General features: G+C 34.7%; 1 protein-coding gene across 1 annotated transcript in view; it reads right to left on the bottom strand.

The window, feature by feature from the left end:
• GLRA3 (glycine receptor alpha 3) overlaps positions 1-25,455 on the bottom strand; it is a 173,978-nt gene that overhangs the window by 23,088 nt on the left and 125,435 nt on the right. The window contains exons 6-7 of the mRNA XM_044681669.1: positions 11,380-11,517; positions 3,513-3,727 (exon numbers count right to left, since the gene is read on the bottom strand). Coding sequence (XP_044537604.1) covers positions 3,513-3,727; positions 11,380-11,517 — 353 coding nt within the window. The remainder of the gene's footprint in view (positions 1-3,512; positions 3,728-11,379; positions 11,518-25,455) is intronic.

The following is a 25,455-nucleotide window of genomic DNA, read 5'->3' as shown; positions in this document are numbered from 1 at the left end:
AAATTATTTTAACACATTTTATAATCAGTGATTTTTGGATACACCAACTTTCATGAGCAGTAGATAGATCTTTTAGTTTTCTTTTCCTTTTCCAGGTTTAATCTCCTGTTGCTTAGCAACCTTTACCATCCTATCTTGCCCTTATGTCAGATAAAAACATTCCCTGCAATGTTGTCACATTTGTTATTAGGTAAGATTTGAATAAAGAAAAATATTTTAAGATAGGATGGGGTTCAGGAAAATTTGGCCAGATCTCTACCCTTAGACCCAAACATGTTCTTGTTCAGATCCACCTTGGTAACTTGAAATGTTTTGCCTTTAGCCATCTAGAAATATCTAGTTTCCAATGTAGAGAATTAACTCTATAGCATTCATAACAAGTGGTAATCTGGCATCCCACTTCTAGTGATGGGGAACTGAATATCTGATAGATAGACTATTCCATCTGGAGATAATACTGATAATTGTGTAGTTTTTCTTCATTTAGAATCAAAATTGCCTTTAAATGTACATGCAAGGGTCCCAGACCCACTCTCTGGAGGTATGGAATGTGGAGTTGTCTTTCTCCATGATAACTCCAAACATATTTCAAGTCAATGATCTTACCTATACTAAAACTTTCTTTTTTAACGTCAAACTTTCTCTTCTTCTCATTGGACATAGGAAGACATAAATTTAAAGCCTGCCTCAGAAATATGCCAGTTGGATGATTCTAGACAATATTTCTGACAACTATCTTTACTTTACTTTAATATTCCTTAGACTTCTCCTCAGGAAAAGGAGGGGGTCAGACTCAGAGGTCCCTAAAATTCTTTCTAACTCTAAACCTAAGCTTCTGTGACTCTATGACTAACCTTTTACCCTCCTTGTTAATCTCACTTGGTTGTACTCTATCAGTAGTGTTCTTAAAATGTTATACTTAGAGCTAAATACAATGATCCAGATGTAGTCTGACACGAACAGTGTAAAATGAGTCTGGACATTGAACCACAATAATTATTCTGGCAGATATGTTACCCTGATGACTTGAACTGAACTCAAAATCAACTCCTTTTTTTTTTACCTAAACTTGCTTTTGTTACCTATCTGGTAATTGTGAAATTTGGGGCTATTTTTTAGCCAAAGTGAAGTATATCACATTTTCCTCTATTAAATTTCATCTACCCAATTTCACACTAGCTTCCTTCTGGTTAATTCTAGATGAAATGAGATCAAATGAGATAACATGAAAATCACTCTGCAGATCTTGAAGTTATATGTTAATTCTAGCTATTATTGCAGTCTGACAAGATCTTATTGAATCTGGATTCTGCCATCTAAAAATATAAAGTTAAAAGAGTAAAAAAATTAAGCTTTCCTCTCAGTTTTATATTATCCACAAATTTTACAAATATGCCTTTTAGGCAAAGAAATCTCTAAAAAGTAATTTTTTTTACCATCTATGTGTCTCCATTAAGGTTGACTATCCACCCCGACTCCTCATCCCCCAGCACTTGGAGTACTATTTTTTGTCTTCCCAAATCTGATATTTCCTTTATGTCCTTTAGTCTTTATGCAGCTTTTCCCAATTCTTAAAGCCTTTTTTGTTCCATTACTCTCTGAATACCTATAGCACTTATGGTCTTGATTGCTTAATTTAGCTCCTGATTATATTTTATTTTTTATATTTCACTGTTTTAAGAATGCTTGTTTTCTCATTTTGACTAAATTCTAAGTTCCCTCGAGATGAGAGTCATAAAGCCTTAGCATCTCTCCAAAGTAACTGAGAAAAGTTTTAATGTTCAATTAAATATTTGATACTTCTCTAATCATGTTTGTTCAAAGCCTCATTTATTTATACAACATGGTAGCTTCATTATTAATAGATAGTATGCCTATGACTCATTTAACAAAAGAGAAAAAATCAAAATAATCCTAGACATCAAAACAAAAACATAACACAAGCTTCAAATCCATAACTAATTTTTCTCAGACATAAATGATAAACCTTTCTATCAAGGACTACCAAGCATATTCGGAAGCAGTGAAATAGATGTTTATTTTTTATTTTAGGATAATTCAAGTAGCAAGAAAGCAAGATAATAAAGGGTTAATATGATTTTCTGCCTTCCCTCTAGCTTAAAACTCCTAAAACAAACAAGCTTTTCCTCTCAGATTAGTCCATGTGGAAAATCAATATTAAAATTACACATTTGATTAGCAAGAGAACGATCATTATTTCAGCTAGTATCAGGGAAAACTATAGTATGATTGTGAAAATAGAAATAAATGACAAGGCTTATTAGCTTAAAATTATGAGTGGATTTATAATTTATAATCAGATCAATATTTCATAGGATAATAATTAGCATAAGGCATTTTGAAAACATAATGAAATGTTAATAACATGAGATTTCACTCTGATATTCCACCATAAAATTTTGGAAAAGCAGAATGGATAGTATAGGACATGAATTAGCACACTGATAATTAACATAGTTCCTTTTCATTCATTTGCATATTATTGAGAAATTTCAATTTTTTCTACTTTTATTCAGATATACAGATGCACTGGACAATAAGAGTAGAATTCCACGTACATTCTACTTCTTTTTTTTTTAAACCCTTACCTTCCATCTTGAAGTCAATACCGTGTATTGGCTCCAAGGCAAAAGAGTGGTAAAGGTAGGCAAGGAGGGTTAAGTGACTTGCCCAAGGTCACACAGCTGGGAAGTGTCTAGGGTCAGATTTGAACCTCCTGTCTCTAGGCCTGGCTCTCAATCCACTGAGCTACCCAGCTGCCCTCCCATTGTACTTCAAAAGAGAAAGCCAGTCATTAAATTTAATATCTTTGTTCATCCCCAAGCACACTGGCATATGCATATGGATACTAATAGTTTGATGATGATTGAGAGCATTGTTGTGATGAAAATGATAGGAAAGGTTGTGAGACCCTGAAGAAGAATACCAGGGTAGGCTGTGGAATATTCCTTTCCTGCCAGTCAATAGAAGAGGAAATTGATGTTTGTCAACTGGCATTCCCTTTAGAGAGCAAAATGCAGCTGACTGAGTAATTTAGGGAAAGCTTGTAATAAAAAGGAGCTGGTATTTTTAAGTATCCCTGGGAGAGGATACTGCAATCTTCTCAATTATGCTGTATGTGTGTGTATGTGCACACATTCGCATGTATTTTGGACCATGTGTTACCATAGTAAAGGCCATTCTCACTTCTGATTCACATCATGGCTGTGTAAAAGCTAGATTAAGAGTCAGCAACCTTTTTCACTGTGAGAGCCATAAACGCCTGGGGAAGGAGGAGGATGGAGGCAGAAGGCACTGGAATATGGGGCGGGGGCTGAAGGCCCCCTGGGGCACATCCTGGGGCTCTGCCCTGACTGGCAGGTCAGGAGGTGGAGCCAGATATGGCTCAAGAGCCAACATTGCCAACCCCTGGGCTAGTGTCACCTACTGAAGATCATTCAATGTTGTCCATTATTCATACAATATATGCAACCATAATAATGTTTACTCACCTTAGGAAGAGAAGCTCTGGATCCTGAGCTTTGTGTGGTCATAGTCAGCACAGTTGTTATCCCCAAAGCTACCCTGGCTGGAGCTGCATCCATGTTAATCCAAAATGAAACCCAAGATAGGATAACAATCAGGAGACTAGGTATGTACATCTGGATCAGGTAGTAGCCCATCTGACGTTCGAGATGGAAACGGACTTCTATACATGTGAACTTTCCTGATGATGATGAAAAATACACATTCATCTTTTTTCTCATGAACATATCTTTCTCATATCAATGATTATGTAGCTTTTTATTATCTGAAATAATTTGGTATTTCCTAATAAAACATCATATCACATAGCCTATTATTTCTGCTCATTATGCTAAGACAGGAAGGAAATGCCAGACTAATATTTCCTAAATGGATATAGCCCTGGATGAAGGGAAGAGAATTAGCATTTATATAGTACATACCATGTCATAGGTACTATGCCAAGTGCTTTTCATGAAAATTATCTCATTTGATCCTTACAACAACCCTTGGAGGTAGGTGCTATTATTATTCATATTTTAAGTTGAGGAAACTGAGAGAAATAGGGATTAAGTGACTTGCCCAGGATAACATAGCTAGTAAGGCTATGAGGCCAAATTAGATATGTTTTTCAATTCTGGCTGTTTGTTCACGGGGTCAACAGCTGCCATGAGACAATTTTGATCTTGCAATCTATTGATGAAATCCATTTGCACACAGTTCAGTGGTTAATAAATGAGTCATCTTGAGGCTAGGTGCATGAGCCAGAACAAATTTTATGAAATGGATAAAAGATTGTCCCTTCATTTCACAGACATTAATTGAGTGCCAGTTATTTGACATGCACTGTGCTATGCATTGGTGATTCAGACAAAAATGAACTAATTCTTAACTTCAAGGAGCTTATGTTCTACTGGGAGAAAAATAAACACAGACAAAACTAGTAACAAATAATATGTGGGAGAAGGCACCATCAATTGACAAGATCAGGAAAGACATCAAGGATATCTGAGGATGATTACAAATCTAAGCCAAGAAGATCCTGATCAGGACTAAAGCTCTTCTTTAAGTCCCTTTCTTCTTCCCTTCCTTTCCCCCTTTCTTCCTTTGTTCCTTCTTTCCTTCCTTTCTTCTTCTTTCCCTCCTCTCCTCCCTCCCTCCTTTTTTTCTTCTTTCCTGTATAGGGGCACAGTTAAACTTAGAGAAGGGACAGGGGAAGTGGGAAACGGTAGTATATTTGTGTTTATTGGCTTAAGTAAGGTTGGGTAAGAGGTAAAGAAAAGGGGGAAACGCTTGTGCACCTAAGAGATGTTATTATGTGATTTCTACTCAGGATTAACAGGGATGGATAGTTTACCTTGCTTTAGGCTACAATACCAAATTGCAGTGGTTGAGGCCATGACTAAAGTTGAGTTGAGTTGTTGGAGGATCTGGCACAATTTCTTCAATAGGAATCACAGAACTTCAGAGTTGAAAAGACCATCCATTCTAATTTATAGCCACTTCCTACAAAGAATCCACTAAAAAATCTTATAGTCAACCAGCTTTTCTTTCTCCAGTTGAGGAGGAAATCACTATTTCTTCAGGCAGCCCATATCACACTAGGGATAGCTGTATTTGCTGGGAAAATGTTCCTGACACGCCTAAGTTTGTCTGTTTGCAAAATTATTGCTTTTAGAGGTCTCTTCTGTTGAATTTTAAGATGAATTAATCCCTACCAGATGTTTCATGAACACTGATACTATAACCATTTTGCCTATTACATAATATAGCATTTATAAAATTGTACCCTACACAATTGCATGATTTCTGAAGTCATAGTTAGTGCCAATATTATTCCTATTAAATAGACAGAGAAACTTGGGCTCAGAGAAATTTTCATTTGCTGATTCTCACATGGGCAGATAGGTGGTACAATGGACAGAACTCTGGGCTTGGAATCAGGAAGGCTTATCTTCCTAAATTCAAATCTAGCCTTAGATACATAATAGATGTATGACCCTGGGCAAGTCACTTAACCTTGTTTCCTCATCAGTAAAATGAAATGAAAAAAGAAATGACAAACTACTATATGTCTGAAATGATTCAACAACAACAATGACTCTCACATAGCAAAGATGGAATTTGAACCAAGGCTTTCTGATTTCAAATTCAGTACTCCTTCCATCAGTCACTAGAGACTTCTACAAGAATGGGCAAATTCTTACTCCCTGGTACATAGCACAAAACTTAAACACAAGAGTCACAAAAATTCAAAAACACTTTCCATTCCTATGATTATCACTATAACTAAAAAACAAAAGAGAACAAATATGTGAGAGGAAAAAGAACTTGCTAGAGAAGGAAAAATACATCATGAATAATCAATTCTGACTCCCCAAAAAGATGGCGATTCAGGGATAGAAAATGATGAAACAACATTTCAAGTTCTTCTAGTGATCAAGTATTAACTGTTTTTTCAACCTCTTTCTACATTTATTCCCAGAAAAACCAATTGAGGCAAAAAAAAAAAAAGAAAATGAAAAATGAAAGAATGGTAATGATTAATTTGTTCTGGCTAGAAAAGAAAAATTTCATGAAAACAGGAATAAGAATGAAATGAAAAAGGTGGTAGTGTAGGCTAACCCTGACACATTCTAAAGTAGGAGTCAATGTATTAATTATGAAAATAAATAGTAACCATAGAAATTAGAAGCAAGAAAATTTTGCGATGGAGACTCTAGCTATGGTAAAACTAAGAAACCCAATTGATGATGTTTTAGGGAACTGCCTCACTCCTAGCATGAATATTTCATGTCAGTTCCAACATTAGAGTGAAGAGCCAGAACATGACTCTTACTTTATCCTCCATTTTTAATAGGAAAAAAAGCTGTTAATGTTTTCTGTCAGAATCTTTATGACTTTTCCTTTGAGGGAAATTCATCAAAATCTGTTATGCTTGAGTTGACAATTAATTCATGCTTTTTGAAGATATAAAATATAAGTTCTATTCTATTTTGATGGGGGGGGAAGCCTTGACTTTAGCAGTTCATTTTATTGAAGAATTTTGTAAAACATAAAACACATACTTATATAATCCAGGGCTATTATTCAAGTTTAATTTTCCCATTTACCTCAGGGAACTATGAGACAAAAAACCCTGGACTATTCTAGATTTTTGATTTCCATATCTTTTTATTCTGTCCTATGGAAGAACAAATAAATAGACATTTTGGGACTATTGAAAACTTTCCTAAATACCTTGGGTCTGAAACTATTATGAGCAACTATCATTCACAGTGGTTTAAAAGAAATGGAAATGGTTTGAAAAAACTATTGCTCGGGAAGAAGCATAAACTAACTGAGTTAAAAAGAATGCCAAGCAACAGCAATTGATATGTATCGACGTAGAAAGTCAGAGAACAAAGATTTCTAGGACCACTGAAATATAATTAACCATGGGAACTGAGTTGAATTAGGGAGTCAAGTGAAGCCAGAACTGGAATGTAAACCTAAATTGGTGAATAGGGATGATTAAAGGGACTGGAATTTATCAGAGCCAAAAATGAAGGAATTGGAAAAACAGGAGAAGAAATTGTTGTAGAGAGGAAAATTAGAGAATACAAGACTTTAAAGGTTGAGCAGTAGAGATTTTTTAGTAAGTGGGTAGATTATGTCTAATGGATTTGACTTAAAGAACTATGATATCAGTGTATTTGAAATATCATCAAATAGATCTTCAGGTTTATGTTATATAATAGTTTGACATTCCTCTTTTATTTTGCTCTTGTTCAATAATTTAAAATGAAAAATTTGATTTGCAAGGATAGAAGGGCTTCCTCAGTGATCGTTTACTCCACCATTTATATCTCAGATCTCTTTTTCCCCTGTTGTCCTCATTACTATCTCTCACTCAAGAAAAGAGGTGAGGTGGGGATATATACTTCTGATTAGAAAGGGAAGCATTGCACTAGGCAACTGGGATTCTAAAGCGAAAGATTTTCCCTAGTTTCACAGTAGGAGAAAAAGAAGTATCACACCTCCAAAAATGTAAACCAGACCTTTCTTATACAGTGTGTCTATAATAAAATGGTTTTGCCAAAAGAACAGTAACTAGTAGCTAATATTGTATTAAGGACAGACTTGTCCAAAGGTTGCTTTGTATGATGAGATGATAGCACAGGGCACATACCTTAAAGTTTACATTACATTTGACATACATCATGTTCCAAAAGTCTTAGTGGAGTTTTTATGATTTATATGCTAATGACTTTTGGAACAGTATATATTATTTCCTTTGAGTCTTTCAAGAATCATACTTAGGAAAGAACAAATGTGTCTTCCTGATTCAGAGGTTGACCCTCAATAACATCAAAATATTTCTGAATGAATTGAATTTTTTTAAAAATTGCTTAAGGGCATAAGAACCATATTCATTTTATTAGCCTCTTACTTTCTGTCCTAGTAACCACTCTAAGACAAAAGGGCAAGGGTTAGGCAATGGGATTAAGTGACTTCCTCAGTCATACTGCTAGGAAATTTCTGAGACTAGATTTAAACACAGATTCTGACTCCAGACGTCATGATCTATCCACTGCTACCTATCTACCCCAGGACTCTTTACTTCTAAAGGAACTCATTATTTTGTTTGTTTTTATTTTATTTTTGTAATGTAAAGAATATATTTCTATGTTGTGAAAATGTCCCTAACTTTATTTTCTCAATTTGAATTTGTGTAAATTGCATCTTTTATTTTGCTATTGAGCTAAAAAAATTAATGAAAACGTTTTTTTAAAATTGAGATAATTACCAATTCATTTCAAGTAGTGCTTAATAAAATAGCAATTCAATATAAGAACAGCAGAATAATCAGTACAAACATTTCAATTTCATTGTAATAAGAGTAATATTTTTAGAAGAAAAGTATCTGTATTGTTGTGAGGAAGACACCCTATCTTTTACAGTATTCAGAAAGAAAGAGTGAGGCCTGACTTTTAGTGTACAAAAAGATGATCTTGGGGCCAGAAAACATGGAATATTTATATGAAACCCATATATACAAACTACCTTGGTCATATGATCTTGAACAAGTCATTTAACTTCCAAATGTTTTAGTCAACTCTCTAAGACCATGAGTTTCAGAGGTCTTGATTCTATTAGCTAAAGGGAGTTCTTGCATGGAATAGTTCCTTATATGAGTAAATCTCATTGATATATTATTCCCTTTTTTACATCCAGTTCTCATTATGGCATGGAACTGCCACTGGATTTTTGAAGTATATCCTAGTAGAAACCAATCCTGCTCTCATCATGGCTTGTGAGATTTTCTAGGGTCTTAAAGACACTCTTAGTAAGATTTCAACTTTTGCAAGTGCAACTGAGGTATAAAGGCTTTGAACTTCAATAGAGTGGCAGCATATGTATGTTAACCAGAGAAGATTAACTAAACTGAGAGAAGCTTGTCATCTCCTCAGCTACAAAAGGATGAGTGTGTTAGTCATGGAAGCTTTTCAAGGACATTATCTCAGTTACATAAGGGCTGTAATCTGTGTTAATGGAGAGAATATCCCCACAAGCAAAGTCACAGGTTGCTGAAGTATGGATAGGTTTTAAGTAGGTCACATCTTTACTACAGAATAAAGCAAAACTAACATCATTGTCAGCTCAATATGAATGTTATTTTTCTACATACTTAGTTCCCTAAAGAATATTTTCTGCCAGTGCTGCTTTAAAAAATGCCTATTATTTGTTTGAAGATGGCCCAACTATGCCAAGCAATAGACACTATCAAATGAATGAATTCAAGTTTAGCCAAGATTCTGGCAGCAGCTGAAAGTCACTGGAAAAAACTGTCATTGTGAATTTGCTATAAATGCATTTTTGCTGCTTCTTATAGCTCTAAAATGAATTATGTAATTCTCTACCAGCCTTTTCTCCATGATCAGTCCAATTGATTTGTATACTGTGGTGGTTAGATGCTGTGAGATGCACCAGGAAGACTGGTCTGCCAGAAAATGCCTTGTGTACATTTGTAACAGACTTTTGTGGATGCATTCCTTGAGGATAAGCTTTGGGAGTTTTCCTTTCAGACATAAACACTCTAAAGAAAGGTGGAAATGAGGGCCCAACATCTCAGAGTGTTTGAATTTATAAGAAAATAAGAGAGGAAGGACATCTGAAGAATAAGCTTTTAACTGCATCACAATTTTGCCTCAAACTGATGTAGATAACCTGGCTATTATAAAAATAATATACTCAATGAATTGATTATGGATATAAACTGATTAGATACTCTGATTGATGTTCTTACAAAGTATCTTCAGTTTATATAAGTGAAGTGAAGCTCATAAGTGAACTTCTCTTCAGGGCCAGGCACAAGGACACTAAGGAGATTCTTGTTATACAAAAATAAACTATTTATTGAGAATATAAGGATACAAAAGGACATAAAAGGATTTCTAACTCTAATGGATTCTAACTCTACCTAAATAAAACTCCCTGGTTCCACAAGGAACTGCTTCTCCTGTTTACACAGGCTACACTGATCGTTCCTGATCTGACTAACCCAAATTTTCCCTATTCTACAATAAACTAACACTATTATCCTTGTAAAAAGTATAAAAGTCTTACTTTTGTCTCCAAGTTATAAAAATAACAAAGGCCAGCTGGCTGAGCCTCAGCAAGTACCAATTTAGCCTTAGCAGACTCAGAATTCAAACCAGAGACTGAGTCTTTCTTTGGTTTTCTCAGAGATAAAAAAAAATCTATGAAACAGCAATGGACAGTCACTAGTGTTTTCCAAGTTGGAAAAGGTGGTCACTTAGCTCCTTCAGGCTTTTCCCTCCTTTCTTTCTACCTTCATTGAGGAGAGAGAAAAAAATGTCACCTGCTCCTGGGTCTTGGAGAGAGAGAAACTGCCACTCTGAGAGAGTAACTGCCAACCCACACTGAGCAACTGCCACAGAAAAACGATTACACCCACCCTTACCAATCTTCCACCTATGAGACAATACACCAAAGTACAAGGGTTTAAAAAAAAAAAAACTATTACTCCTCCCCACACACTGTTAACATTTGAAACTGACACTCTGTCTCAGATCTCTTTCAAACTCCAATTCTTTCTCAAGCCAGCTTCTCCACTTCTTACCTCTAAACTAATGTAACAAGACTTGATTTCTAATATCATCCTTATAATGTAGAGGATGGAGCAGCAAGCAATTTCTACCACCAGAAATCTTCCCCCTTTTGTGCTAATGCAAGAGTCAGGTTCGTGGCTTCTGTCCCATAAGAAGTTTAAAAAAAATCAATCCCCTCCCCCTGACTTTTCATATTAGGATAGTTTAAGACAGAGGTGTCAAACTCACAGTCTATAGCCAGATGCTGTACACAATATTCCCAAGTGAAAGTGAACCATGTTAAAATGTAATTTGGAAATATTTTTAAAAATAAATAAAAATACAGTAAAACATAGATGTTATTTGGTGATTTCTTGAATTAACATTAACCTAAAAGGATTCTCACATATGGTTTAGTGGCTCCTATTTCAAATTGAATTTGATACCACTGATCTAGAGCATTTCTCAGAAATTATATTGCTCTTCAAATGAGAATTCTTAGAAAACATTTCAGCCATTGGCACTTGATTGATTCCATCAAGTCAATTATATAATTGTATGTGTGCTTATATAAATGTAGGAATCATATATTTCAAAGACTGATATTTTTCCCCTTATGAAGTTAGGAAAAATGTATTCATTTCAAACATGGTCAGAATAGTTGTTAAATATTATATTTAGGAAGGAACTGAAGAATTCTAAAACTATGAATCCCAAATTCCTACCTCCCCAATCATAAAGAGTTGTGATTGATTCCTACCTGTATTGTAGTGTTTGGTGCAGTACCGTAAGTCTTTCTCTTCTTTTAAAACAAACTGGGGTAAAGTGAGTCCCTCTGCTACTTGTACTGGTGCCTCATCTTGCCATTGAAAGATGAGATCATTCATGGTATATCCAACTAGGCAAAAGATAATCAAAACCACTCAGGCTATAAAGTGCTGTTCAAAGCAATGCACCAAATTTTATTTATACAAATACAAATCTTTAAAGGAATAAACAGACTTCTTGGATAAGTCACTTGAGGATACCCAGTATTTCCTAATTCAGTCCCACTGGCAGCTTTTCAGTTGAAACACTTTGTAAAAAAAATAAAAAGAGTAAGGAAAATTTAAATTTCTACTAAAATATGGAAACTTTAGAAATTGCTATTTATTACAGCTGATACAGAAACATATGAGGGAAAATGAACCTCAGAAACACCTTGGAAGTACCTGTGCATAGATACCACACATAAAAACATAGAAATGAGTGGTAAATTCTTTTCTGTGCTTTAAATAATTACTCAATGGATGAAGCTTTGTTTAATTTTCTGTCCATATTGACTTCCCTCCCACCCTAGGACTTCATTGAGCACTTTGCTTTGACATTTCAGATGTACCAATCACTTTGGATCAAGTGAGATCAATCTTGAAAAGTCTTTTATCCCAACCCCATTTTGTACAAAATAGAAAACTAAGACCTAGGATAAATGAATTGTCCAAAGTTTCATAGGTAGTAAGTGAAAGAGCTAGGATTTGAATCTAAGATTTCTGAATTCAAATCAATCATTCTTTCTGTTGTCTAATAGTACCACTTCATGTATTATAGCAACTGGCAAAAGTAGGCACATTATGATCTGCTGAATTTGTTCAATTTAAATGGTTTAGAAGATAAAATCCTCCTTATTAGAGCCCATTGAAAATTGAGTTCCATAAATAATTAGATTGTTTGCTGAGGAGTGTATCTGCATCTCTATGGCCCCAAAGCACAGTATCCTTAAAAGTCTAAATTCTGGATTATGTCAAGATTTGGCTAATGCAGACTGTAGAATATACACAGGCAAAGATATACTGCCACAATACCTAGGGGTAGGAGCATCAGTGGTTGGTTTGAACTAACTTGTTTGAACTTATGAAGAACTTGGCAGTGGTCTGCCCATTTTGGTAAAAAGTTAATCACTGAAATGCAAGCAATGATGACTTTGTAATAGAATAAGCTCTCTTCTAAGGCATTGAATTTTTTTTCCATTTGGTACTAAATCTAAGGATGACTTTCTCATTTGATCAATTCTTATATAAGGCAGTTTCAAATACCACCTTGCCCATACCAGAGAGTGAGTGATTTCTTTCAAGGATTTAAAAGTAATAAAAAGGCACTGATCTTTAGTCAACCCAGTCACATTCCATAGTCTCCTATTTCTGTAGTCACTGGAGAGGTAAACTACTGAGTTTCTGCCCAGTTCCAAATGGACATATGAAAAAAGAAGGGAAGAGAATTTCAGAATCAGCAAAAACTCCTTAAGCTTTATCATTCCACATTCCAAGTTCATTTCAGAGCTTTCCATCAGACTCTCCAAGTTAACTTCAGGGGAAATAAATCCTATCTGGCTTTAATCTAAATTATTTATCAAATCATTATGACACCAAATAGTTATGCACACAAAGTTACCTATTTATGGCCTTTGTAGGAAAAGAATGTTATTAAGTGATGATATATGGAGATTTGGGAGTGGAAAATACATCAATTTAAGATTTACATTTTATAAATGCAGTAAAAACAAAGCATCAATTAATAACATGTCCAGACTTCCTATTTTATGCAGAGTATTATGTAATAGGTATTAAAGGATCAAGTGCCAAACAATATTGCATTTTAACCAAGCTTCACTCCTTTATGAGTTTCTTTCCATTAATGATCATTTATATATATCTATTATATACCTGACACTATGTTAGACATTGAGAATTCAAAGACAATAAATTAAACAATTCCTCTTCTTAAGTAGCTTACTTCTTAGCTGGAATGGACAGGCAATATCTATATATGCATATATATGTGCATATATATATATGAAAAATAAACATAATGAGAATAGCTATAAATAAATCCAAAGTAGTTAAGTGTAACCGGCTAAGGGAGAGATAGCCTGTTAGATAGCTAAGAAGAGAACTAGTAGTTGAGGGGGTCAGTTGTTTTTTTTTTAACATATTATTTATATTAAAAATGTTTAAAGGGCTCCAGCTGTTTCTCATAATTTCTGTTGGCAGTAATTTAGATAACATTGGGCCAATTGGTGAGAACATGCTGCTAATGAGAGCAAGGTTGTGGGATCAATCACTATAGAGACCAGCTGGATGTAGGGAGGAAAAAAAACAACAACTCCCTTCCATAGATGTAGCCATGTGAAAGGCATAGCCCTAACCTAGCTAATCAACATTACGAATAAATGACTTGGTATGATCCATTACTGCTACCAAGAAAACATTCTAAGCATATATCTAGTATTAAAGGGCAGTAGTCTCGTATTTTTCTGCAAAAGGCAGACTTTAGAAAAATTATACTACACACAAAAAGACGAAAGTGATCATTATTTCCAGTTGTCTAGGTTCAGTTTTGATAAAAAGCATGAGACCGGGGGCAGCTGGGTAGCTCAGTGGAGTGAGAGTCAGGCCTAGAGACAGGAGGTCCTAGGTTCAAACCCGGCCTCAGCCACTTCCCAGCTGTGTGACCCTGGGCAAGTCACTTGACCCCCATTGCCCACCCTTACCAATCTTCTACCTATGAGACAATACACCAAAGTACAAGGGTTAAAAATTTAAAAAAAAAAAAAAAAAGCATGAGACCCAGATAAAAACCCTTTGCTTTATAAAAGTTGCCTTAATTTAGTCTTCAATGGCTGTTCACTCTTACTGGATTGTCCTCTTGTTACATTTCATTATGGAGTAGGTTTTTAATAAATATTTATTGACTGACTGAGGGAAAACATCTATCAGTTCACTGCTACATTTCTAGGGCAATTATTCTCGTTATCTTAATTTCTCTTGATGGTCTTCATAATTTCATAACAGTGTGTGTAGGAGTTAGCTGGTGGTGATAAGTATAGCTTGTAAAGTTTAACAGTGTAATTGGAGTTATCTAATCAGACATTTAAGCAAAATGGTACAAAGAAGGCAAGAAACTCAATATTAGCCAAAAGAGTTGTCTCTTCTTACCAAAATAATCAAATACCGATCCATAAAACCAGTTCAGGTATTGCATGGCACTGGCTTTACCTGGATTACTAGTATAATTCAGAACTGAAGGAATAGAACATATCTTATCTGATGGACCATTATTTGCCAAAAGTGGGTTATAAGTTAATATGAAAAAGACATTTCTAAGAAACATGGACATGACTCTCAGAGAAGCAGTGTCATGTGATAGAAAGATCATTGGAAGAAAGATCATTGGACTAGCAAAGAGGAGAGTCTTGATTATGAGAATAATTATGTGTTTGAATTTGGCCAGTCACAATTCAGATTTTCAAATTCAAATGTACATAGTTTTAAAATCCAAACTTCTGAAGTCATCAATATAGGGAATTCTGAGAGAGGAAGTTTTTGCTCCCTAAAGTCAAATACCTATCCTACAACTGAGAGTCCTAGTAAATTTCCTAGGTCACTTTGAGGTAAGATCTTTATTAGACCTCATAGAGCCAACATATAGCAATGGTTGAAATTGAACCTCCAGCTCTTCTTTACCCAGAAGCTGGTTTTTAATTCTCTATTCCGTACTGGCTCATTTAAATACTTATAGATATGAAATCTATAACTCTTAAGGACTTTTGGAGAAGTGGTTTGGCATTTTTGCAAATTGTAAAGCTTAAGCAGCAGTTGGAATGAATTACACATAAAATACTAACATTTATTTGGGGAATATACATTGACAAATTTTCCAAATGGGGTGAGAAAGGGGAATAAGCATTTATTAAACAACTACTATGTGATATTGTGCTAAGGTCTGTGAAAATATTGCATTTGACCTTTTCAACAACATTGAGGCAGGTACAATTATTATCATCATCACTTGACAGATAAGGAAAAGTGGCAGGATATAATGACTTGTGTGCCAATGAACAGTGTCAACCAGAATTAGAGAAAATGAACTACTTTGACCCCAAGCTTACCATATATTATACTAGGGCACTCCCTAGTCTCATGCAGCTGAAAAGTCTTTGTGGCAAAAACAGTGTGTTAACTCTTCCCAGTTCTCTTTTAGGTAACCCTTCTCTATAAAATTCCAGGATTGACTGTAGATTCAAGATGGATGAAATTTTTTTTAAATGATTAATACCTGGTTATTTCAAGAGAATAGGAAATGATTGCAAAAGGGAAAATCTAGAAGGATTTTTATCATGGTTCAAAGTGGGGAAGGAGAAAAGTCATGAAATGTCTTATAGTGAACTTATTGACACTATATGCCCTGTTACCCTCAGTGTTTTGAGGTCAAGAAAGCTAATAAGGTTTCTCAAGAAATATAGTTGGAAGATAGCCTCTGTATTATCCTATGACTCTATGGTATTTGATACATGAAAATTTGAAAAAGAAAAGTAGTTTGAAGCTAACATCTTCAAATAATGAGACTGCTAAGATCTTTAGAGGATTCCTTGTCCAACAAAAATATCCAAGATTTCTCTAACCTGCAACCCATAATTGAAAATTCTGGTATTTGGGGCAAGTACTGTAAGATTAGTCTAGAATAACTAGAATAAAAAGGTCTCTTCAAATTGTCTTTTGAAAAATAAATTCAATTGTTTTTATTTTTTATTTTTAGACTTTTATTTTTTATTTTTTTTACATGATTCATGTTTTTACTTTCCCCTTCACCCCTCCCCTTTAACCCCTCCGTATCCAATACACATTTCCACTGGTTTTAACAGGTGTGATCAGTCAAGACTTATTTACATATTATTGATAGTTGCATTGGTGTGGTCATTTAGTGTCTACATCCCCAACCATGTCCACATCAACTGACGTGTTCAAGTTGTTGTTTTACTTTTGTGTTTCCACTCCTGTAGTTCTTCCTCTGAATGTGGGTAGCATTCCTTTCCATAAATCCCTCAGAATTGTCCTGGGTCATTGCATTGCTGCCAATACAGAACTCCATTACATTTGATTTTACCACAGTGTATCAGTCTCTGTGTACAATGTTCTTCTGGCTCTGCTCCTTTCACTTGCATCAATTCCTGGAGGTCTTTCCAGTTCACATGGAATTCCTCCAGTTTATTATTCCTTTGAGTACAATACCAGCATATACCACAATTTGTTCAGCCATTCCCCAATTGAAGGGCATTCCCTCATTTTCCAGTGTTTTGCCACCACAAAAAGCATGGCTATAAATATCTTTGTACAAGTCTGTTTATCTGTGATCTCTTTGGGGTACAAAACCAAGCAATGCTATGGCTGGATCAAAGGGCAGGCAGTCTTTTATCACTCTTTGGACATAGTTCCAAATTGCCATCCAGAAGGGTTGGATCAGCTCATAACTCCACCAGCAATGCATTAATGTTCCAATTTTGCCACATCCCCTCTAACATTCATTACTCTCCCCTGCTATCATTTTAGCTAATCTGCTAGGTGTGAGGTGGTACCTCAGAGTTGTTTTGATTTTCATTTCTCTAATTATTAGAGATTTAGAACACTTTCTCATGTGCTTATTGATACTTTTGATTTCTTTATCTGAAAATTGCCTATTCATGTCCCTTGCCCATTTATCCATTGGGGAATGGCTTGATTTTTTACACAATTGATTTAACACCTTGTATATTTGAGTAATTAGACCTCTGTCAGAGTTTTTTGTTATAAAGATTTTTTCCCAGTTTGTTGTTTCCCTTCTGATTTTTGTTGCATTGTTTTTGTTTGTACAAAAACTTTTTAATTTAATATAATCAAAATTATTTATTTTATATTTTGTAATTTTTTCTAACTCTTGCTAGGTTTTAAAACCTTCCCTTTCCCATAAATCTGACAGGTATACTATTCTGTGTTCACCTAATTTTCTTATAGTTTCCTTCTTATTATTCAAGTCATTCAACCATTCTGAATTTATCTTGGTGTAGAGTGTAAGATGTTGATCTAAACCTAATCTCTCCCATAATGTTTTCCAATTTTGCCATCAGTTTTTGTCAAATAGTGGATTTTTGTCCCAAAAGTTGGGCTCTTTGGGTTTATCATACACTGTCTTGCTAATGTCACTTCCCCCAAGTCTATTACACTGATGCTCCCTTCTGTCTCTTAGCCAGAACCATATTGTTTGATGACCATGGCTTTATAGTATAGTTTAATATCTGGTACTGCTAGGCCACCTTCCTTCAAATTTTTTTTTATTATTTCCCTTGATATATTTATTCTCTTTTTCTTTCTTCCAAATGAACTTTGTTATAGTTTTATTCTAATTCAGTAAAAATGTTTTTTGGTAGTTTGATAGGTATGGTAGTTAATAGGTAAATTAATTTGGGTAGAATGGTCATTTTTATTATGTTAGCTCATCATACCCATGAGCAATCAATGTTTTTCCAATAGTTTAGATCTAGTTTTAATTGTTTGGAAAGTGTTTTGTAGTTGTTTTCGTATAATTCCTGTGTTTGTTTTGGTAGATAAATTCCTAAGTATTTTATATTGTCTAGGGTGATTTTAAATGGTTTTTCTCTTTCTACCTCTTGCTGTTATGATGTGTTGGAGATATATAGAAATGCTCATGATTCATGTGGATTTATTTTGTATCCTGCAACTTTACTGAAGTTGTTGATCATTTGATGTTAGCTTTTAGTTGATTCTCTAGGATTTTTTAAGTAGACCATCATATTATCTGCAAAGAGTGATAGCTTAGTCTCCCCATTGCCTATTTTAATACCTTCAATTTCTTTTTCTTCTCTAATTGCTACTGCTAGTGTTTCTAGTACAATGTTAAATAATAGAGGCGATAGTGGGCATCCTTGGTAAAATAGAAAGTAATGGATTTCTGTTTCACACCTGATCTTATTGGGAAGGCTTCTAATATATACACGTTCCATATGATGCTTGTTGATGGTTTTAGATTTATACTGTTTATTATTTTTAGGAAAGGTCCTTCTATTCCTTTACTTTCTGGTGTTTTCAATAGGAATGGATGTTGTATTTTGTCAAAGGATTTTTCAGCATCTATTGAGATAATTATGTGATTTTTGTTGGTTTGCTTGTTTATATGGTCAATAATGTAAATGGTTTTCCTGATATTGAACCATCCTTGCATTCCTGGTATAAATCCCACCTGATCATAATGAATAGCCCTCATGATCACTTGCTGAAGTCTCTTTGCTAGTATTCTGTTTAAGATTTTTGCAACATTGTTCATTAAGGAAATTGGTCTGTAGTTTTCTTTCTCTGATTTTGATCTACCTGGCTTTGTACCATATTTGTATCATAAATGGAGTTTGGTAGAACTCTTTCTTTGCTTATTATGTCAAATAGTTTGTAAAGTATTGGATTTAGTTGTTCTTTGAAGTTTTGATATAATTCAATTGTGAATGCATCTGGTCCTGGGGATTTTTTCTTAGGGAGTTCTTTGATGGCTTGTTCAATTTCTTTTTCTGTTTTGGGATTATTTAAGTATTCTATTTCTTCTACTGTTAATCTATTCAATTTATATTTTTGTAAATATTCATCCATCTCACCTAGATTGCTATATTTATTGCCATATAATTGAGCAAAATAGTTTTTAATGATTGCATTGATTTCCTCTTCATTAGAGTTGAGGTCCCCCTTTTCATCTTTGATACTGATGATTTGGTTTTCTTCTTTCTTTTTTAAATTAGATTGACCAGTACTTTTTTTCAAAGTACCAGCTTCTAGTCTTATTAATTAATTTAATCATTCTTTTACTTTCAATTTTATTGATTTCTCCTTTAGTTCTTATAATCTGTATTTTGGTATTTAGCTGGGGATTTTTAAATTGTTCCCTTTCTAGTTTTTTAATTTGCATGCCCAGTTCATTGATCTTTCCCTTCTCTAATTTGTTAATATATGCATTCATGGATATAAATTTCCCCCTGAGTACTGCCTTAGCTGTATCCCACAGAGTTTGATATGATGTTTTTATCATTGTCATTCTCTTCAATGAAATTATTGTTTCTATGATTTCTTCTTTAACTAACTGGTTTTGTAGAATCATATTATTTAATTTCCAATTAGATTTTGATTCACCTGTCCATGAGCCCTTACTAATTATTATTTTTATTGCATTATGATTTGAGACGGTTGCATTTATTATTTCTGCTCTTTTGCACTTGTTTGCAATGTTTCAATGCCTTATTACATGGTGAATCTTTGTGAATGTTCCATGCGTAGCTGAAGGTAAGGTATATTCCTTTTTGTCCCTATTTATTTTTCTCCACGTATCTATTAAATTTATTTTTTATAGGATTTCATTTACCTCTCTTATCTCTTTCTTATTTATTTTTAGGTTGATTTATCTAAGTCTGAAAGAGGAATATTTAGATCTCCCACTAGTATGGTTTTACTATCTATTTCCTACTTGAGCTCTTCCAGTTTCTCCTTTAGGAATTTGGATGCTATACCGTTTGGTGCATACGCATTAAACACTGTTATTTCCTCATTGTCTATACTGCCTTTTATCAGGATGTAATTACCTTCTCTATCTCTTTTAACCAAATCTATTTTTACTTTGGATCTTTCAGAGATCATGATCTTCACTCCTGCCTTCTTTTTCTTTCAAGCCAGAAAGATTTTGCTTCAGCCATTGACCTTAAACCTGTGTATGTCCACCCACCTCATATGTTTTTCTTGTAGACAACATATGGTAGGATTTTGGTTTTAATCCACTCTGCTATTTGCTTCCATTTTTATGGGCGAGTTTATCCCATTCACATTCAGAGTTATAATTATCAGTTGTGTATTCCCCAATATTTTGGTATTCTCTCCTAGTTCTACCTCTTCTTCTTATGCTATTTCCTTTTAAACCAGTGGTTTGTTTTAGACCAGTCCCCTTTTTCCCCTCCTTTGATTTACTTCCTTTTCCACCCCCTCCCTTATTATTTCCCTCTTTTTATTTTTAAGGCCTAATGATTTCCCTCTCCCTCCCTTTTTTGACCTCCCCACTCCCCTCCTCACCTTGGTTGATCCCTTCTGACTTGCCAGTAGGGTTAGATAGAATTCTATATCCCAATAGGTATAGATACTCTTCCTTCTCAGGGTTAATTCCACTGAGAGTAAGGTTTAAATATTACCTCTTAATGCTCTCTTCTTCTCCTTTTTATAATAGTATTCATCCCCTCCCCTTCCCATAATCTCTTTATGTGGAATAGAATATCCTATTTTTCTTATTCACTCAAGTTTCTCTTTTTGGCATCAACTATTCACCAGCCTCTTTTTTTCCCACCCTGTCTCATCTTAGACCATTTAGTGCTCCAACCTCTCCCTATGAATAATTCTTCTAATTACTATAACAGTAAATACAGTTTTTGAAAATTACACATAACATATCTCCATATAGGAATACAAATAATTTGATCTTATTAAGGCCCTTAAAGTGGCAAATTTAAGAATAAGAATTTTCTTTCTTCCCTCTGTTTCTTATTTACCTTTTCATGTTTCTCTTGGTTTTTGTGGTTGGATATTGAACTTTCCATTTAGTTCTGCTCTTTTCTGTGCAAATACTTGGAAATCTTCTATCTTGTTGAATGCCCATACTTTCCCCTGGAAGTATATTGTCAGTTTTAATGGGTAGGTGATCCTTGGTTGTAGACCCACTTCTCTTGACTTTCTGAATATCATATTCCAAACCTTGCAGTCTTTTAGTGTGGAGGCTGCCAGGTCCTGTGTGATCCTGATTGGTGTCCCTTGATATCTGAATTGTCTTTTTCTGGCTTCTTGTAATATTTTTTTCTTTTACTTGGAAGCTCTTGAATTTGGCTATTATATTTCTGGGGGTTGTCTTTTCAGGTTCTAGTGTAGAGGGTGATCTATGGATCCTTTCAATGTCTCTATTGCCCTCTTGTGCAACTTTGGGGCAGTTTTCCTGAATAATTTCTTTTAGTATAGACTCCAAATTTCTGTTAATTTCTGCTTTTTCAGGAAGACCAAGGATTCTCAAATTGTCTCTTCTAGACTTGTTTTCTTGATCTGTCAATTTCTCAGTGAGTTATTTCATGTTTCCTTCTATTTTATCAGTCTCTTGACTTTGCTTTATTTGTTCTTGTTGTCTTGAGAGATCATTGGCTTCTAATTGTCCAGTTCTATCCTTTAGAGACTGGTTTTCCTTTTCAATCTGGTCTATCTGGTTCTTTAAGGCTTCCAGCTTGTCATTTCTGGTCTTCAGTTTGCTTATCAATTCATTTGATTTCTCAGCCTCACTTTCCAATTGCAAAATTCTGCCTTTTAAACTGTTATTTTATTGCCAGATCTCTTCCATCTTTCTCATAATCTGAGATTTGAACTCTTCAAGATCTTGTGACCCATTTTCATTTTTTGGGGGAAGGTTTGGATGTCTTTAATTGTTTGTCCTTCTATGTTTTCTGGGTTTTTTCTCTGTAGAATTAATCAAGTTTTTGAGCTTTTTTCTTGGTCTTTTATTTATTTCTAGGGTCTTGATTGGCATCATTATGTTTTATCTGCCAGAGGTCTGAGTTAGGCAATCTCATTCTCCTTGTATGGAGTTATGGAGCAGTTTTTTGCCTGAGGCTACTTTGGGAGTCTCTTGGCTTCTCTTGGGACCCTCCTGGGGTCTCTGGTCTAGCTTTTTTCATGGTCAAGACCCTGTGGTCCTAGTCAGATGCCCAGAGCTCAGAACTTGGCCCATGCTTGCTCCACCACCTGAGATTTTTCCCTGGGTCTGAGTGAGCTGGGCTCTGCTGCCTCTCTCAGCCCCACTCCCATGTCCAGGATCTAAGTTTTCCAGCCACTTGGTATCTCAGGTCTTGCTGCTTTCAGGGGCAAGCTCTGTATGGCCAGCTAGCTGCCTAGGGGCTAGACTTTGTGCCCCTACTCACTCTAACTCTGGAGCACAGCCTCTGGTACTGTGGGTGGGGTAGGGGAGGGTTGATCCATTTGCATTTTGATGGGAGCTATTTCCCCCACTTATAGTGTGGATGTGCCCAAATCCCATGTACCTTCTAAACTGCACCCTATTGTGGGGTCCCTTCTTTCATCTGGACTTTGTTTTCTTATCCTTTGGATGTATGCTATATCAGTTGGTAAGGAGAGAAAGTGGTCTAGCTTCTACTCAGCCACCATCTTAACCCGGAAGTCTCAATTCAATTGTTTTTGAGGACACCTTGAGGAGATATTTGGGACCTCAGGATACCATCAAGTCAAACAGAAGGCAGAAACTCTGGTTCACCAGTTTCATGAGTGGAATCCTTGGACAATGCATAGATACAATTAAAATCACTACTTCCTAGGAAGAGTTCCCCTGGTTTGATATCATGAGGGATAGGGACTGGGATAACTAGTTTTATCCTAGAGATGATAGGAAGCCACTGGAGTTGATAGACTAAGGGAGTTGCATGAACAATAGCAGTGAGTATGGGAAGCCAGGTGGCAGAGTAGATAGAATGCCAAATCTGGAGTACAGGAAGACTCATTTTTCTGAGTTCAAATCTGGTCTCAGATAATTATTAGCTGTGTGACCCTGAACAAGCCACTTAATACTGTTTATCTCAGTTTCCTAATGTTAAAAAAAGAGCTGGAGAGGGAATTAGCAAACTTCTATAACACCTTTGCCAAGAAAACACAAAATGGGGATATGAAGAGTTGAATACAACTGAAATGACTGAACAAGCAGTGTGTATGATGGGATGGAGTGGTGAGAGACTTTAGGCAGGGAGGTATTGAGATTGTGGCAATAATCTGGGTGAGAGGAAATGAAGGAAATGAGCTGTATAAGTGAAAGGAAGGAATCAGAAAGGAAAACTCTTGTGAAGGTAGAAATGTCAAGTTGGATATATGGGGTGAGAGAGGAAAGATTCTGAGATTATGCCAAAGTAATGAATGTAGGAAACTACAAGGACTTTAAATAAAAATAAGGATGTTAAGAAAAGGGAAGCAATTAATGGAGGAAAGATAGTTTACTTTTAGACATGGTAGTTTATCTAAAAGAAAAGTATCCCCAAAATGGCATCATGATGATATGTAAAGGAGTACATTTAATTTCTGTGGAACTGGCCTTGTTCAAGGCAGTCCAATAATCACTCAGCCTCCTCTTTTAATAATTTATGGATAACTAATAAATTTGCATAATCCTTCCTAGAACCTTGCCACAAAGTAAGAATTTTATAATTGTGTAATGAATTGTACCAAGGAATAAATGAGTATTTAGACTGCTTGCTTCCCCTCTTCTTTCTCAGATACAGAATGGGAAATATTTTGGTTGTCTAGCCATGAATCTAATGCCCCAAGCTGGGAAATCTATTAGTTTATCTTAAACTTGTATTATACATGAGTTATGAAATGTTTCTAACTTAAAATTTTAACAGGTAAAAATTGAATTTTAGAAAGACCTTGGTATAAATTTCAAAGAAAATAAAATTATATATATATATATATATATATATATATATATATATATATATATATATATATGAAAGAAAGCTAGCAAGAAAAATAGTAGGATTACTTGGTCCTGGTACTGAAGATGTGTTCCATTGTAAAAGGAAAATAGTAGGGACTTTTGGAGTTACCTCATTTTTGTCTTTTCTTGAGTAAGACTAATAAACTATTCTTACTCTAAAATTACTTACTTCAGTAGCTACTTTGACAGTAACACTGGTTGATAAATTTCTTGAAGATAGAGACTATTTCATTCTTTCTCTCTATCCTCAGTACCTTGTACATAGAAAGTCCTTAATAAGACCTTGGATGATTAATTGATTTGAAGACTGTCATTATGACTTTCAATCTTAGCAGAAAGAAAGGCTGGAGATACTATGTTGATGAGCTACCAATCAGGATAGCCTCACTGAACTTGAATGAAAAAACAATTATTAAAAATTTACTATTTGCCCAGCATCGTGGCTTGGTATATAAAATATAAACTACTTGGGAAAAGTCACATTATTTCTTTTAGTGAAAATATTATCTGACTCATCTATATGAATTCTTTATAAGTGCAACCACATTTCTATGATAAAATAATATATAATATTTTACATAATTTTATGATATAATTATGTAATATTTTAAGGAGAGTATAGTGTCATTTCAGTGGATGAGAATGACATTCAGTTTTGCTTGATGATAAAATATGAAGATGAGAGGAAAATGTAACAAAATCTTAGAACATTTTTTGATGGAACAGAAAAGTAGATGAGTTTTAATATAGGGAAAATAAAGGGTAATTTGTTAGGACAAAAAAATTCAGACTTTATAAAATGTTTAGTGATTAGTTATTTGCAGATAGAGAAAGGGACCTGTGTGTCATTGTAGATTGCGTTTTGAGGCTCAAGTTCAATAATCTGATGCTATTAATAAGGCTTTAAGGATGATGGACATGACATTGCAAATGGAGACAACACTGAAACTGTGTCATAATGTTTGTAATTATGTCATTCATTACAGTTTTGTGATCATGATTGCTGTAAGAGAAATAACGACAATGGAAATCAAAATGATCAAATATATAAAAGGGTTAAAAATGCAAAGATAGAAAAAAGAATTCTTTCTCTTTTTAAAGATAAAAAGATAATTAATAGAAATCTATAATATCAAAGTTGGTGTTAATAGAATAAATACAAAGTCCTGACATACCAAATGACTTTATGCTTGACAAAATGAAACTTACTTTTAAAGAGAAGGTAAGTTGATGGAATTAATTATTCTAAAACAGCAGAGTTTAAAAGTATGAGGTCCATGGAAGTTTAAAATAACTTCTTATTCACAATGGATCTAGAGGAAATGATAGCATGGAGGATAGCAAGGCCTCTCCAAAATTTCCTGTTATTTATGAAGACAAATTACTGAGTCCAGGCCCATATGGCATTTCTTAGTTCCTTAAGTAACAGCTGGAAGTTTTTTTTGAAAAAAGATGATCATTTAGAGCATGTAGA

This window comes from Gracilinanus agilis, chromosome 6 (genome assembly GCF_016433145.1).
Source record: "Gracilinanus agilis isolate LMUSP501 chromosome 6, AgileGrace, whole genome shotgun sequence".
NCBI classification, from domain to species: domain Eukaryota; kingdom Metazoa; phylum Chordata; class Mammalia; order Didelphimorphia; family Didelphidae; genus Gracilinanus; species Gracilinanus agilis.
Note: the sequence above shows the minus strand (reverse complement) of the source record. Positions and strands in the feature narration are given on the sequence as shown.